Genomic DNA, 16,096 nt, shown 5'->3' on the forward strand with positions numbered 1-16,096 from the left:
TCCACCCATAAAGTACCATCACACTCAGTCAGGGGAGTATCTTTGAGATCTACTCTCCCTTTCGTCTCTTCTTCTGTTCTGAACAGACAATCATGTTGCTCAATCTCATTTAGGTCTGCTGGGATTGGTAATAATGTAGCTGGATTCAACGTGTTGCATCTCTTTATGTGTATGTGATTTGCTAACAGTGTCAGCTCATAACCAGATAATCGTGCACTAGTCAAGTGTTGTGTCTTGGTCCTGTTTAACAATGTGTCCACGGCATGTGGGACCATGACAATCAATGTATTATCCATTACTAGTCCAGCAGACTGTCGAATAGACATGGCTGCAGCGGCTGTGGCTCTCAGACAACTTGGCAATGCCCTCGCTACAGAGTCCAAGGTTGATGAAAAGTATGCGCATGGACGTGGTCTATCGCCAAAAGGCTGTGTTAACACTGACAATGCACAACCATCTTTCTCGTGAACATACAATGTAAAAGGCTTGCTGTAGTCAGGGGTACCCAACACAGGAGCTGAACACAATGCATTACGAAATTCCCAAAAACTTTTCTGACACTCCTCAGCCCATGGGATAGGATTCGGTGTGTCTTTGCATGTTAATGCTAACAAAGGTTTTGCCAACAAAGAAAAACTTGGTATCCAATGCCTACAGTATGAAATAATGCCCAAGAAAGCACGCACTTCTCTCTGTGTTCTTGGCACACTCAACTGTGCAATGGCTTGGATTCTTTCTGGGGTCAGTCTCCTTCCCTCCTTCGATAAGAGATGACCTAAGTAGGTCACTTCTTGTCGACAATATTGCAACTTTGAGAGAGACACTTTGTGATGAAAGGCAGATAAATGACGCAACAATGACAAGGTAGCGTCCTTGCAAATCTTTTCAGTATCCGCGGCGATCAGTAAATCGTCGACGTACTGAATGAGGATAGCGCTACTCGGCAAAACCAGCGCATCAAGCTGCGCTTTCAAAGCCTGACTGTATATTGATGGACTCTCACAGTAGCCTTGGGGAGAGCGTTTAAAGCGGAAGCTGCGACCTCCTAAACTAAAGCCGAAGATGTCTCTGCTCTCCTCTGCAATTGGGATGCTAAAGAAAGCATTCTTTAGATCGATCACTGAGAACCATGCAGCGGAAGCTGGAATCATGGTTAACAAGGTAGTTATATCAGGGACAACTGGAAACTGTGGTACAACAATCTTATTAACCTCTCTAAGATCAATCACAAACCTGTAAACAGGTGGCTGTGAAGGGTCCGTTCGTTTTAAAACAGGTAAAACAGGACTATTGCAAACGTTGCCTCTTGTCTCTTCAATTACGCCCTTTTTAATCAAATCACCGACAATTGCTAACAATGCTTTCTGACCTTCATTGGAGATCTTATACTGGGGAATACGTGGCAATCTGACATTGGCTTTTAAAGTGACCACATATGGCGGTATTTCCAGGAGACCCACATCATTGGGACCAGTGGCCCAGAGGACATCCGGAAGGGATGACAATTCAGGTGGCATTGTATTTTTAGACAAATACATCGGGGAAATCACTTTCCTGCCTAATGTAAGTTGTACTCCTGAAGGAGAACAATACATCGTGGCATGCAATCTTTTTAGCAAATCTAAGCCTAGCAAATTTTCACCACAACCTGTCGTTAGAATGAGGGGTGCTTTCAGCTCACAAGGTCCAACAGAAAGTGACATAGGACTAGAAATTGGGTTCCTTACTGGGGCGCCAGAAAAACCTACTGAGACATTTATTTCGCCAGACAAAGGCGCGCCAGGGAGTTTTGAATGCATGATTGAACTCTTTGCAGCACCAGTATCCAGCAGAAAGGGCTCCGTTACATTCGCTGTAGTTACCTTAACATAAAGTCCGCTCTGATCCACTGGCACTGAAACAACTCCCTCTCTCTGTCTACGGCTGTCCTAGTAATCATTATCTTCTACATTGTCCTCTTCTGCATAATAATCATTATTGTAGTACTGAGCTGTATTGCCAGTCGCATTAGCTTGCTGATCAAAGCTATTTATGGTATTTTGAGGCGGAAGAGGACGCGCGTTCTGGGGAATATTTCCACGCCCCCTGCCTCTAGGAGCTTGCTGACCCCCTCTACCTCTTGCGCCATACGCATTATTGTTACGCTGCCTCAATTTAGGGCAACTATATTTAAAATGACCTTCCTCTTTGCAATATGAACATTGGTTGGGACCTACAGGGATTCGTGGTTGATAATACCCGTTCATTTGCTGATTATTCTGAAACTGTTGGGGCTGCTGATAGATACCTTGTGTTTGCCTATAATTACTCTGTCCTCCACGTGGTGGATAAGCCTGCTGCAAGAGGACCTTTGTCTTTAGTTCTTTTGTTTTCTTATCTGTTCTATCCTTCTCATCTTTGTCTCTGTTCTCATAATACTGTGCAGTAGCCAGTATTTGCGCTGAAGAGGAAATAGCCCAGGAACTTTCTGAGTCTTTTAATTTCTTACACAACTCGGGAAGTAGATTCTGCACAAGTTTATCAACAAATAACCGTTGGCCACCTTCAGTGCTCATGTCTTGACCACTGTGGTCGATAAACGTTTCTTCAAACCTGGTGAAAAAATCAGACACTGTCTCATCTTTCTTCTGCTTACATGCGGATAGTTTATCCCAATTTACGCGCATCGCAGGCATAATAGTTTTCATGTACGTAATAATTCTACCAGGGAGCGCTGCTATGAGGGGCTCAGGTTTTGCACCACCAACTTGTCTAGCGTCTGCGGCAACAATATTAGCCCATGTGTCACCTAGTTCTGCAGCGTGATCTACATTACGAATTGATCCCCATAAAGGCTGCGGGACCACATTCCCAAACAGCATATCTATGTCGGCTAAATTCATTACACATGATTCTGCAGTTTGTGACAACTCCTTATAATATCCTGCAGGGTTTTTACGGGGATCAGGCAATGTCTGTTTAAGCGCTAACACCTCAGATCGCTTCCATGGTACATGTACCCAAACACGCTGAAAATGTGCTGGGACAGCTGGATTAGCATTCGGATCAGCAGGTCTCCAAACTGGAGGAACCTCACGCATCGGATATTGGCGCGCTTCTACCTTTTTCCCCCCAGGGAGTTCCTGTTCGAACAATGATTGCTGACAATCGCCATTTCTGAGGGACAGTAAAGTCGCAACAGCTTTATCTACATCAGGGCCCACAATTACACCTGTTTCGAAATCAAATCGCACTCAACACAATTCCTGTGGATTTGGGTTTGCACTCTTATCCTCCAATTCCTCACAGAGGAATTCACACATTTTATCAAAGACATACCTCTGTTTTGGGGCATCCCATTGGTGAAAAACGTTAACAACCTGTTCCACATCATAGAGTGAAGGGAAACCAATCCACCTACGCGCCAGATGATCTAACACCTCTTTCTCTTCGGGACCAGGTAGCTGACTACGCAATTGCTTACGCTGTAAACCAGGAGTCGCACTAGATGACCCAAAGAGAGGCGACATTAAACTAGTAACTACATTAGCTAGTCGTTGTCGCGCTGAAGGAGAAGTTGAGGCGAAAACAGGGGGATAGACAGAAGGAAGGAAAACAGACTCAGATATAGGTACCGGGGTAGTGTAAGAAGGAACACCAGAGGAAACCGCTGGTGTGCTAGGCAAAGTCGCAGGAAGCACGGGGGTAACAGGTAGCAAAACTGGCGGCCCTTGAGGGGGCTGCACTGCAGGGATAGGAGCCAGCTGAAGAGGAGCTGGCGGCTGCGGGAAGACTTGCGGCATATTTACTGGAGGTTGCGCATTTACACACTGCGGTGGTGCGGTGGCATTTTGCGCATACGTGGGTGGCGAACTTAGCAAATGGGACATTAGGGAATCTTTCTCTTTCTCTTTTGTCTCATCTTGCACAAGGGGTGGCAAAACAGGATAACATTTATCAATCCCTAATTTGCGCTGTCTGTGCAATTGCTCATTCCTTTGTTCTTCCTCATTATCTTTAAATTGCACAGCTGCTTGCATCACTGATATACCTCTCTCTCTCTTATCTTTTTTCGCTAGTTTAATTTCCTTCTGTTTGGCTTCCTTTCGCCATAGGCGGAAAGAATCAAACATCGCCGGCCGGGCTTTCTTTTTAAACAATTTAACTTCCAAATTATCTAAGATATCTGTATCGAAACTACCATTTTGGGGCCATTTTAAAACACCGTCCTTTCTGGTGTATCGGATCCATATTTCATTATATGCAATGGGGGCCACGCCATGTTTTACATAAAGCTCATAAGTAGGAGTTCCAATTGGAGGAACCGGACATGAATCCTCTAACTGGAAATCCCTTCCACAACCCAAATCAAACAATCTACAAAATACACTAGAACCAGGCATCTTCGCTCACTAGTCTAGTTTCAAACGTCAAAGGATTATCGAATACGATAGTCTCGTGAATACACGAGTCCTCTGGCTTTGGGACTTGCAAGCACCAAATCAAAAATGATACCAAAGGATACCAAATTCAAACTAGGAGACGCTCCACTTATACTTAACTGAATATTGATGATCGATGGCGTCACCAGAAGACTCTCTCGATTGTTTCGCTCTACCAAAATCGTCAAGGGTCCAAAACAGGGCGATTAATCAGGGCTGCAGTCCTTCGTAGCCGTCGGGACGCGGAGAACCTCGCAGAAAAGACCTTCGGACCACGTCGACATGCAGGGGTCGATGAAGTGGCGGCCTTCCTCCAGAATTTCCACACGAAGCTCCTCACGAACCTCTGGCTTGGACCGGTACCGCTGAAATCGCGCCGAGTTGGGCGCCAACTGAAGTACTGGGTATTTTAAGCCCAGCGGTGCAGGGGAACACACCCTATGACTTAAGGGGTTCTTCCTGTTTCAGACCTACAGAAACACAGAGTCTTCTGGGTGAAGTCAAAGATCAGTTTATTGGCTGCAGACCAATTACAGGTATCCTAGAAGTACAACAGCGTGTATGTTCTCAGGAGACTGCTGAAAATCACAGAAACGGGCTTCTCCTTAAATATAGATTTTCCTGCCTTAGGCATACATTCCTAGGTTTATGGCATGGTCATTCACAAGTATACATTACAAACTAAAAAGCAGAGTCATGATGACCATCCCACATTCCAGTTAAACAAGCCCGTAATTATTTACACAGTAAAGCTCAGATCCCACATCAAATATCGATAGGCCCCAATAAACATGAGCATCTCCTGTTTTGGGAAACAAGCCATAAAGCAGGAACAGCCAGGTGTGAAAGAGATTAGCTGGAGGCTTGTGTAGGATGAAAAGACTTTATGGTGTGTCAAGCCCTGATGCTAATCACAGGCGGCCAGAGGACGGGGAACTCGTGAGACCAGTTTGACCCGGGGCAGCGGAGCCAAGCTGCCCAGGTCACAGAAAAGTCAAGGAAAGGCACATGTGCTCTGAAAGGCCCGTTTTCGCTTCATGCTATATAGCCTATGTGAGGGCAACCATAAGATGGCCACCGATACAAAATGGAACCCACGCAGTGATGTGAAATAGCGTATATACAGTGCATTCATAGCTAAAACGTTACAGAAAGCACTCGTACATACCGCATTAACCATTCGCGGTTCACTATTACCGAGATAGACAGGGGTAGGGCACTGTCTCCTACGCGGTCCCAAATTCTAAAGTACGACACTGGTGGTGTTGCAGTGGTCGTGAGGCCACTAATGGTTGGTGGAGCCACTGCGTCCCTGCCAAGCATAATACGAGTTTCCTCTTTTCCACGGTTTTCATGGCTGTGAGCCCGCCATGAAAAGTGTGGCAGTGAGGAAACAAACGTGTTGCCTCTGCGCAAGGGGATGCATGCAGGAAGCCATATGGGGTGCCCCGCTGTCTGCATGCACCCCCCGTTCTTGCAGGGCATTCCCATAATGCTGCCTGTTACGGCTCTCCTATGACCCTTTAAACAGGCACCACTGTGGGCCAGCCGCCTGCAGGACCTCCCGTCTTGGATTCCAGTCGGATCCAGCATGCGGTCTAATTATGGCTTTGGCGGTGTAGTAGCAGGCGCTGGCTTGGCGGCCCGCTCCCGCACAGCCAAAGTCATAATAAGGCACTAGGGGATGTTGAATGTTCCTAGGAGGGAGGATAGGAAGCGATTCAGGTGGGAGGGGAGAAAATGGCCCACAAGTCTTATACATTGCCATCCATGCATTCTGGCAAACTAGGTGGTTACCTGCAACTTGAAATTAAGCATGCACACCAAATTTAGGGAAAATATATCTGTAAAAGTGAAAACGAAAATTACTTGTGGGGCACTGACTGAATAGCTTGCCATTGGCACCAGTCTCTGGCCACTACTCTAAGGCCATCCTTCTTATGGTTGGATTCATACTTCTTCAGTAGAACATCCTCTTTTTCCTGTGTGGTCAGAGATCAAATTGAGAAGCAGGAAGTGATGAGTTGTCCATACTAAGAGGGGTAAAGATATATGGGTTTTCCCTGATGAAGTGAGTCGATTGATGGCTGTGATGTCTGTGCTCCTTTGTTGAATGGATATGTTTGGTATTATTGCACTGTGAGACCCATAGTACTGTCTCATGCAACATCAGACACATCTTCAGGCTTCAGGGAGTACAACAAACCCAACAGAATAATAAGGCCTTTGCAATGGGTTGGATGCTACATATTGGGAAGACATGATTTAAACAGGTGAGTACCTGTCATGGCAAAGGAACACGTTGGGGGCTCAATCTAAGGTTTCTATGAAGAGATAGATTCAGAAGGGGCTTTGGGAGGCTTGAAATGACTGGCATTGAGTACGGCAGGTTTTGAATCGAGGAATTTCGAGGTGTGTGCCCATGCTTAGCAGACTCCATATGCAAACATAGTTTAAAACAAAAACTTGTTAATCATACCCAAAAATGATTAACTTTTAATAGCGCGAACAGTCTTACCAAGACCATAGACTTTTTTTCCCATAGCTGTTACATTTTAATTTATTAGTTCAAATTCAATAATTATTAAAAATTTAAGAGCATTTATAGTTTATTTTAATATACTTTTTTAAAAATTTTTCTTTCTTAAACTCTATTATTTTTCCCTACACTTCACCATATGGAGATCTCCACCCTAGTGATAACGGTATCATCCTACTTATGAAATGTAGCTAGTAGTAACTTCTCACTTCGAAATACAGTCTTCAATGTCCCACCCCGCTGACTTGAGGGGCGGAGAAATATAAATGTGCACAAAGGTGTAAATCTACACGCAGAAATGGTGAAAATAAAAAAAGTGTAGAGTTACACCTAGGTGCAGTTTTAGATTTACATATGAGTCAATCTACACATGCATTTTTACCTGTGTGAATTGGGCTAAATGGGATGTGAATAATCTGCATGGATCCAACCATCCTGAATCCATGTTGGATAGGTTCTACAACTGCTCCACAATGACACACACAAACAGAAACAAAGCTAGGTGACATCTCTATTCACTAGACTCTTGGGTTAGGCTGTTCTTTAAACGAATAACCATTTTCTTTGGTGCAGTCATGTGGTGCTAATCATCTGTGTTTTATCTTACAGTCCTCAAAGTCAAGTTCCTTGAAGCCACCACGAGGAATGTTTCTGGCTCGCATGACGTGCAAATGGGCTACAAAGTTAAAGTTGAAAGGGTAAATAGTGGTTTTGGCAGAAGGGCTTTGCTTGGGGGATTTACAAAAGTGAAGCAGATCTGACACCTCAAGTTATGCCCCTTCTAACAGAATCAGTGGACTTTAGTGGCCAGGTTGCTCCCTGCCCTCTCTCCTGCAAGATGTGGGTTTCTTCCCATAGGATGTCTTAGTGATGCTAAATCAATAAAATGCCAGGGTAGCGGAGGTGACATCATAGATAATTTTTCCTCCAATCACATCATGGAGTTGGCCTCTTGTTCCCACCTTAGCCTCTCAACAGTCTCCTATTTGCAGCTCAATAAGTCAATTTACCAGTGGATTTATATAGTGGGGCTAATCACCCGGGACGCATGCTGGGGCTGGGTGCTCAGTTAAGTAGCCAGGTCTTTAGAGCCCTACGGAATTCCAGTGGAGAAGAGGAGGTCCATAGCTGCAGGGGCAGGTTGTTCCAAGTCTTGGCCGCCAGGTATGAGAAGGAGGGTCCTCCATTTCTGCTGTGGTGTGTAGGCGAGGGAGAGGGGCACAGAACATAGATGTCTTGAGGGGTGATGGAAGCAGAGGCATTGGGTGATGTAGGCGGGTTGCTGGTTGTGTAGAGCTTTGTATGCGTGGATCAGAAGCTTGAATTGACATCTTCACTGTGTAGGGGGCCAGTGGAGTCTTCTGAGGTGGGGGGTGATAGGTGTTTGAAGGGGCGGTCGAGGATGATTCTGGTGGCGGCATTCTGTTTGGTTATGAGGTCTTTGTAGGAGGTTCGTGGGATCCCTGCACAGAGCATGTTGCCGTAGTTGAGTCGACTAGTGATGCTAATGTTAGCTGCTAATAGACTCACGGGTGGAGCAGAAGCAGAACAATGTTAAATTGGCATCTAGGAGCTTTCTTCACTTTTCTTCCCATTATGAGCCCTCTAGATCAAGGGTATCAAGGTCATGACCAGGGGTAGCCAAGGGCTCCCAGGGCTCATCCCTTAGCCCCCTTTTGTTTAATATTTATCTTACCCCTCTAGTTTATCTGGCGGAGAGTTTGGGGGCTAAGGTGATCGCCTATGCTGATGATACGCAGCTACTGTTAACCTGGGACAAGCAGGGGTCCACGGTGGCCCTCGTGCAAGCGTGTCTTTCTTCGGTCTTTAAGTGGCTGGCGAAGGCACAATTAAAATGCAATGAGGACAAATCCGAGGTCCTGCTGTTTAGTGACTTTCCAACTGGCTTCAGAGACATGATTTGGCCAGCGGAGTTTCCTCCGCCAGCATCCAATAGTCAGATCGTGAAGAATTTGGGAGTCTATTTTGACGCCAATCTTTCCTTTGCCAGTCAAATAAAGCGACTGACTGCCTGCTGCTTTGGTCTTCTCAGGGTCCTGAGAAGGTTCCTTCCACTTCTCCCGCAGGCGGCTAGGGAAGCTGTGGTGCGGGCGCTTATCTTGTCCCTCTTGGACTACGCCAATGCGCTTTATTAAAATTCAATTAAAATGCAATGAGGACAAATTCGAGGTCCTGCTGTTTAGTGACTTTCCAACTGGCTTCAGAGACATGATTTGGCCAGCGGAGTTTCCTCCGCCAGCATCCAATAGTCAGATCGTGAAGAATTTGGGAGTCTATTTTGACGCCAATCTTTCCTTTGCCAGTCAAATAAAGCGACTGACTGGCTGCTGCTTTGGTCTTCTCAGGGTCCTGAGAAGGTTCCTTCCACTTCTCCCGCAGGTGGCTAGGGAAGGTGTGGTGCGGGCGCTTATCTTGTCCCTCTTGGACTACGCCAATGCGCTTTATGTAGGGATTCCAGCCTACTCCCTTAACAAACTGCAAGTTATCCAGAATGCGGCTGCCCATCTTCTGGGTGGGATCGCCCCATGGGAGAGTGTGCGGGGCTTCCTTCGTTCCCTGCACTCGCTTCCAGTCAAGGCGCGTGTGGTGTTTAAATCTCTCACGATCGCACATCAGGCTCTACATGGACTTGGCCCTGGCTATCTGATGAAATGCTTTTCCTTTTATGTTCCGGGGAGATCTTTGTGCTCTTCACCTCTTAGACTGGTTTCCAGCGGCACCGCCTGGGGGGGCGCCTCCCTGGCTGTCCTTGCGGCCCGTGCGTGGAATGCGCTTCCCCTGGCACTGCGTTGTGTGGAAGATATCGCGGTTTTTAAAAAACTGTTAAAAACTCACCTTTTTACCTAAAGTCTGGTTATGATCTGTCTTTCCTTGAGTCGCGCCGGGACACTCCTCGGAGTAGCTGCGCGCGTTATAAGTTGAAATAACATAACAAAACATAACAAAGCCGGTAGTAATAGCTGCTATCCCGGTGAGGCCCTGCTAGTCTGCTCCGAGCCCAGGTTTTCGACCGTCTATCAAGAGCAGGCACTCCGGAACATTAAAGTGCTAGTAGATGTGCTCCATGCTTGACTGGACAGACACTGAATGTAACACTGAGTTCTTAGAGAGGACAGTTCATATATCACAGTCTGGGGCACGTTTTTGTCATCTAGAGCCCATACAACAAGCACTGACAAAGTCAATAGTGAGTCAATAGCTCTTTATTCGGCCAACAAAGACCATAGAAGCACAACATAAAACACAATATAAAACCCAGCAAGACAAAGTCAATAGTTCGGACTTCATTCAGGTGTGCATTCTTTGCTGTAAGCACTGCAGTGACAATTGCAACTACCCAGCCTAATGAATAGATTTGAAGGAGTACCACTGGGCCATGGACCCTGGCACTGGTCGCCCATACCATGTCTGACACTTCACGCCAGCCCTGTCGTTTTAAGTAAACAGCATTTTGCATTCTGAAATGTGTCGATTACATTTTAAATCTGTGTGTGACAGGACCGCAATCCCTGTTGCTTTTTGACTGGAGAAATCCTTATATACTGCTCTTCTCAGCCTCTCCATGCATGTGCCTTGCATGTCCCCCGCATCAGCCAACACGCTCCATGGAAGGCAAGTGTGTGTGAGGACTTCATTCAAGAGGTTTATACAGCATCTCTGGTAGTGCCAATCACAAGGTGGCGATGCACTGAATATAGCATGTACAGGCCGGGTGGTACTTGGCACTGAAGAGCAGCGCATATTTTCCTTCTGTCCCCTTCTATGGGGGAGACTGTGCTTTACCTCCATGTTGGAGAGCTGTGGTGTGTTTCTGGTGTCTCTGCCTCATGTCGCGCCCACACCAGCTTGATGACTCCAAAGAAGGACATTGTGGTGGACACACTGCGTGAGTTGTGGAGGGACTCCTTTGCCCGGGCTTGCATTTGTGTGCAGACCCTTCCGTCTGCTCTTCCCATGGAATGGTCAGCTCCCATAAGCACTCTCAACTTCATATATCATGGTTCACAGTCACAGCCCCCAACGCCTGCAGTGTGGGCTGCTTAAAAAAAATGGATGCCACTTGCAACAAGCGATGGCTGATTGGGGTGATCCATTACTTAGATCTCGGTCTATCTTGTATTAATGCTATACGGTCTTGGAGGCACAAAACGCTGCATCTAGCCAGACCTAAAAGTGTCACTGTTACATGTGCTCCATTGTGATCAGTTTATCACACAGTCTGATATGTCAGAGGGCCGTTACAGAATAAAGAGCCAAACTGTGGCAAACAATAATATAAAATATATGCAGATAAATTGTAGTTAAAATTGCATATAGTGATTTAAATGGACGCGCAATAATTAATGCAAGGGCCTACAACAGAGGGCATAGAAGTGATGATGTAAAACCTTTCTTTACAACGTGTGCAGAAAATATTGAATAAGAACTGAAAAGCCATCAGATGCCTTAAAACCATGGTCCACAATATGAAGAACTTCAAATAATAAAATAGATAAATAAGACGCTATGGAATGTTTACAGTTGAGGATAGTACAGGCCATCTATGCATCAGGGGGAGGGGCTGTATGATTAAGACACATACACTCAGGTGTTCAGCTGCAAATAGTGCAGCAGGTGCAGTTGTACCGGGGCCCAGTTGCTTTTGGGCCCACTGAGCCCCAATGATGGCCACAGTTTACTGCCCATCAGGCAGACAGGAGGCCAATTTCCCTTACTTGCCACTGGGTCCGTGGCACCCTTCTTACTCCGCTGCATAAGCTGACAATGAGTTTCTCATAGTTTGAAGCACATACATCATGGCTTTCAGCAGATGCACAGTGCATGGTGCACTGGTTCAGGCATCACAAACCAGAATCATGCAGGCACCAATTTACAACAGACATGCAAATATGACGTACACATACTTGAGGAACGGCTGCTGATAATGGACGAGAGAAAGAAGTTTCCTGTGTAGGAAAGAGCTGGGTAACATCCATTGGAATCACTTACCTATGTCATAGATATCTGCGTGGTGCTTACCTGTGTGGCACTTACCTGCGTGGTACTTACCTGGTGGTATTTACCTTACCTTACCTCTACCCTACAAAGAATGCAGGGAAGAGTTCACATGGGGTAAACACTGCTGGGTAAAGGTTACATACCATTCAGATATCGTGGCCACTAAGAATGTGTCCTCACTTTTGGGTTACGTTTCCTTTACACATTTCATGTCAGAAATTCATCTTGAATGTTTAGCTACTACTAGAGGGGTTCTTACCATGGTGAGAAAGACGGTTTGGTGGAAAAACATCTGCTATATACATGAAGACCTCTGAATTTAGATACTTTTTCCCCATCGCTTTGATTGAGGGTTTCCTCATGATGCATGGGAGGATTGAACCTTCCCGCTAAAGAGTACGTCAGGTACTGACTGCCAAATCTAGTGAGAACATTAGACCAGTTAGTAGTGTTGCTTCTAAGTCTTGAGGAAGGAATGACAAAGCTGAACAGTAAATTGTAGCTTGGCAATTTTAAAGGCAAGCTTGATCTTAACTTTCCAAACAAATTCATGAGTGCACCATGTGCAGCCTCCTGTAGCCCTTTGAGAAACGCCTGCACTCCCATAATCGCCCTCCATACTTCTGCATGCGAAGAAGGGGGAAGGAGCTCAGCGCGCCATCAATGGCAGCACGGTCCTCTCCTCTATTCACTGCACACTCTAAGGTAGGTCCTCCTCACAGGGGCCTCAAAAACCTGGAAAGAATTGGCAATGTATGGTGTGCAGGGAGGGAAAAGGAAGTTGCTAAAAAAATACGACATAACAAATTACATTCTGTTTGTTAGGAAAAGTGCTGATTGGATGGAACTGGAAGTTTTTATTTACTGTTAAGTTCAAATAATTCATTTTATTTAAAATCCCTCCCCTATTTATAGTCTCAAGTGCATAGAATACTGTTGTTCAGTCACCAGCAGTTTAGCAAACATTGCCTTTTATCTCAAGTGATCTTCACTTGTTCACCTGTCTCTGTAATACCAGTGAAAGAAGGGGGTAGGGTAAAGGTCTGTCCATAGGGCACTTCAGCTCTGAACCCATGAGGTAATAGCTTATTTTGTCTTGATGCTCTCCTAATGCCACACATTATTATTCACGTCTTATGCTAGGTATTCAAAGGTAAAGTGACACTGAAGTCACTGACGTTCATCGATACAATGTCTGGATCCTCTTGTGGCTACTTTCATTCTTCTACCGACTTCCACAAGGATTACTTGATCGCAGGTAAGCCACCTCTGGGGGTGTTTATGGAGAAGACAGCTTTATGCAGTTCAAGTGGGAGATATTGGGTATTCATCATGATATAGTATCACTGTGGCCCATGGACAATCACTGTGATATCTGTACATCCACTATTTGAGGCCCCCCACTTCCTACAAATATGTACATGCACTATGTGAGCCTCCGCACTACTTCCTCCACTTTTTCACATATACCCCTTCAGCCCCCTATCCTACTTCCCCAAACTCTGTATATGCACTATGTGAGCCCCCTGACCCAGTTCCCCCATGGCATACACTCTCATGTGAAAAAACATTTGGTTGTTGATAATCATAAGGGATGTGTTTTGATAATCACAAGGGATGTGTTTCATAGTGCTAACTTTCAACAAGGATTCTAGACACTTTAAACAACAAAGCTAGCTAATTTAAAGACATTAGATGCAAGAACTGGAGACAGTAGGAATCTGAGCTGCAAAAATGTTGTAATGTAATGTATTGTAAAAAGGATTTCTAAAGCGCACTAACACCCGACGGGTATTCTGGCACTGATAATAACAAGGGGTCCCCTACATGTACATATTTACCCACCGGTTGCATTATCCTGCACTACATCCTAGGGAAGAGATAGGTTTTAAGCTTCTTCCTAAACGCAAGGATCTCTTCTAATTGCCTGATGTTGTGCGGAAGATTGTTCGACAGATGAGTGGCCGCACAGCTAAACACTCTCCCTCGAAACCTAGAGGTTCTGATTCTGACAGTACAGACCAGATGAGCTGTGGAAGATCGAAGATTTCTTACGAGAGAATGCCAGACAAATAGTTTCTGCAGTGGCAATGATCCAAGTCCATGAAGGGCCTTGAAAACAATGAATAATGATTTGAACTGAATTCTCTGAGCTAGAGTGCACCAGTGGAGTTCATTAAGGGGCGCAGAGGCGACTAGAGGTGGTAAGCTCCACGAGCTGTTTTGCTGTTATTCGTGTGAATATGCAACAAAGAAGGGAAGATACATGGTTTGCCAGCGCTGCTATATACATGTATTTACCAACTAGCATTGGGTTTTAATATTCTACATACAGAGCTGAGTTCACCCTATAGAAATACCATATACATACAAATATATACATACAAATACATACATACATAGAATATTCTGAAAAGACTGCATACTCCTTTATGAAATCGAGAAATTCATCAGGATTTGAGAAGATTTGGAAAGTAAAGTCTTCACTTCTAGAGCTGTCCCTCTGTTCTTAAGGCAGGTTCACTAAAGCTTATACAACAAGCTCATGACCAGATCTGTGCCTTCATATCCAAACACAAATCATTGTTGGTTAGTAATCCCCGTTCACTTTTGTGTGTTGATTTTGGAGATTTTCTTTGCAATCTTGCAAATACTCAGATGCCTTGGCACAGCTGACTCAACTTCCCACCAAGTTGAGAAAGACCAATTGATAAAATGGGACACGGACATGTCATAACGCACTTGATTCAGCTGTAACATTCTTCCGGGCATATGGAGTTATTGAGAAATATTGTTACAGGTAAAGAACTGAGATAGGAAGACTTCTGGGATTGGCCATGACTTGTGATCTATGGCAGACGTGATAGTATTGCTCAAACACTAAGATGTTGTTTTGATTTATAGAACCCTTACACATAAGTGCTTGACATTATTAAATATTGGTCCCATAAGGTGTTCTTTTAATGTATACTTATTTTTACTTGGTCGTCTTTATTTATACATAAACAAAATCATATTGTAGTTAGAAGACATAGCTACAACTGGTTACTAAATTTGATGATGATGATTGTTGTACAAACCTACGAATGTATCATCAATTAGCTCATCCCTTTTCAAAACAATACGGTAGATGCCAGAGATGTTAGCGAGCACTAACTTAACACACTTACAACAACTAATCCACAAGGAAAGAAACACTTTTACTAGTTCCTTACCTCTGACCTTTGGTTTCGGAGTAGCGTGCTACTGATTGAAAAGTGTTTCAAAGCCTCCTCTGTGGTAGTAAACACTATATGCAATTACAATATTGAATTAAGCCTTCAGTGATCAACCTCACTACCCTAGGAGGGCCAGTTGTACAAAGGTAGTATTCCGCATATCGAACTGGAGTGAAATGGTTTCTAAGTCACTTGTACACTAGTAGAAAACAGCAATTTCTGTGCTCACTATGGTTTGACCACAGACTTCTCAGCACCTTGAAAAATGGCTTCACACCACACAGGTGATCCTTTTTTCAGAGCCCTTTAATTGAAGATCACCAGAGAATGATGTTCAGAACACATGTTCATTTCCAGAATGTCCATTTGCAAATGTATCATAGCCTGCTGATTTGAAATGTTTATCCATGCCTTCTCGTACCATAACAAAAATGTTTTTAACCCCAAATATCTTAAGTAAAGGTCTGTGTCAAAATAAGTTAAAAGCTGTATGCATACAGAGTCAAACAATTTAGCAACTTTGATTATATATTTATTAATTGTGCTATATACATCAAAACATTGTAAATGAGACATGGCTCTTAAGAATTGAAATGTATCAGGGCATTGTGATGCACATATGTGAATGCCACATGACCAGCTAATGCTGGATCCCCAGAGAAAATAAAAATAATGTCCATACCTTCCACCCTGGTTATTGTTAGGCATCTCCCTTAGACTTATTCAAACTGTTTTTTAAAAGGTATTGCATTGTGTTTTGGTTTGTTGCAATTGGTCCTCAGCTTCCCCACGATTCTCTTGGGCATTCGTTCTTCATTTCCTATTGTCCTCTTGAGTAGCGCCTGGTTGCCTGACCCAGGTATGTGCTCCCTGTTCCCAGACAGTTGGTTGGCCTGCTA

The 16,096-nt window shown here is 44.6% G+C and overlaps 1 protein-coding gene across 3 annotated transcripts in view; it reads left to right on the forward strand.

Moving 5' to 3' along the window:
* LOC146796825 (metalloproteinase inhibitor 1-like) overlaps positions 1–16,096 on the forward strand; it is a 55,688-nt gene that overhangs the window by 24,144 nt on the left and 15,448 nt on the right. For all 3 annotated transcript variants that reach the window (XM_085629562.1, XM_085629564.1, XM_085629563.1), the window contains exons 3-4: positions 7,570–7,658; positions 13,123–13,237. In XM_085629562.1, coding sequence (XP_085485688.1) covers positions 7,570–7,658; positions 13,123–13,237 — 204 coding nt within the window. The remainder of the gene's footprint in view (positions 1–7,569; positions 7,659–13,122; positions 13,238–16,096) is intronic.

This window comes from Triturus cristatus, chromosome 10 (genome assembly GCF_964204655.1).
Source record: "Triturus cristatus chromosome 10, aTriCri1.1, whole genome shotgun sequence".
NCBI lineage: Eukaryota > Metazoa > Chordata > Amphibia > Caudata > Salamandridae > Triturus > Triturus cristatus.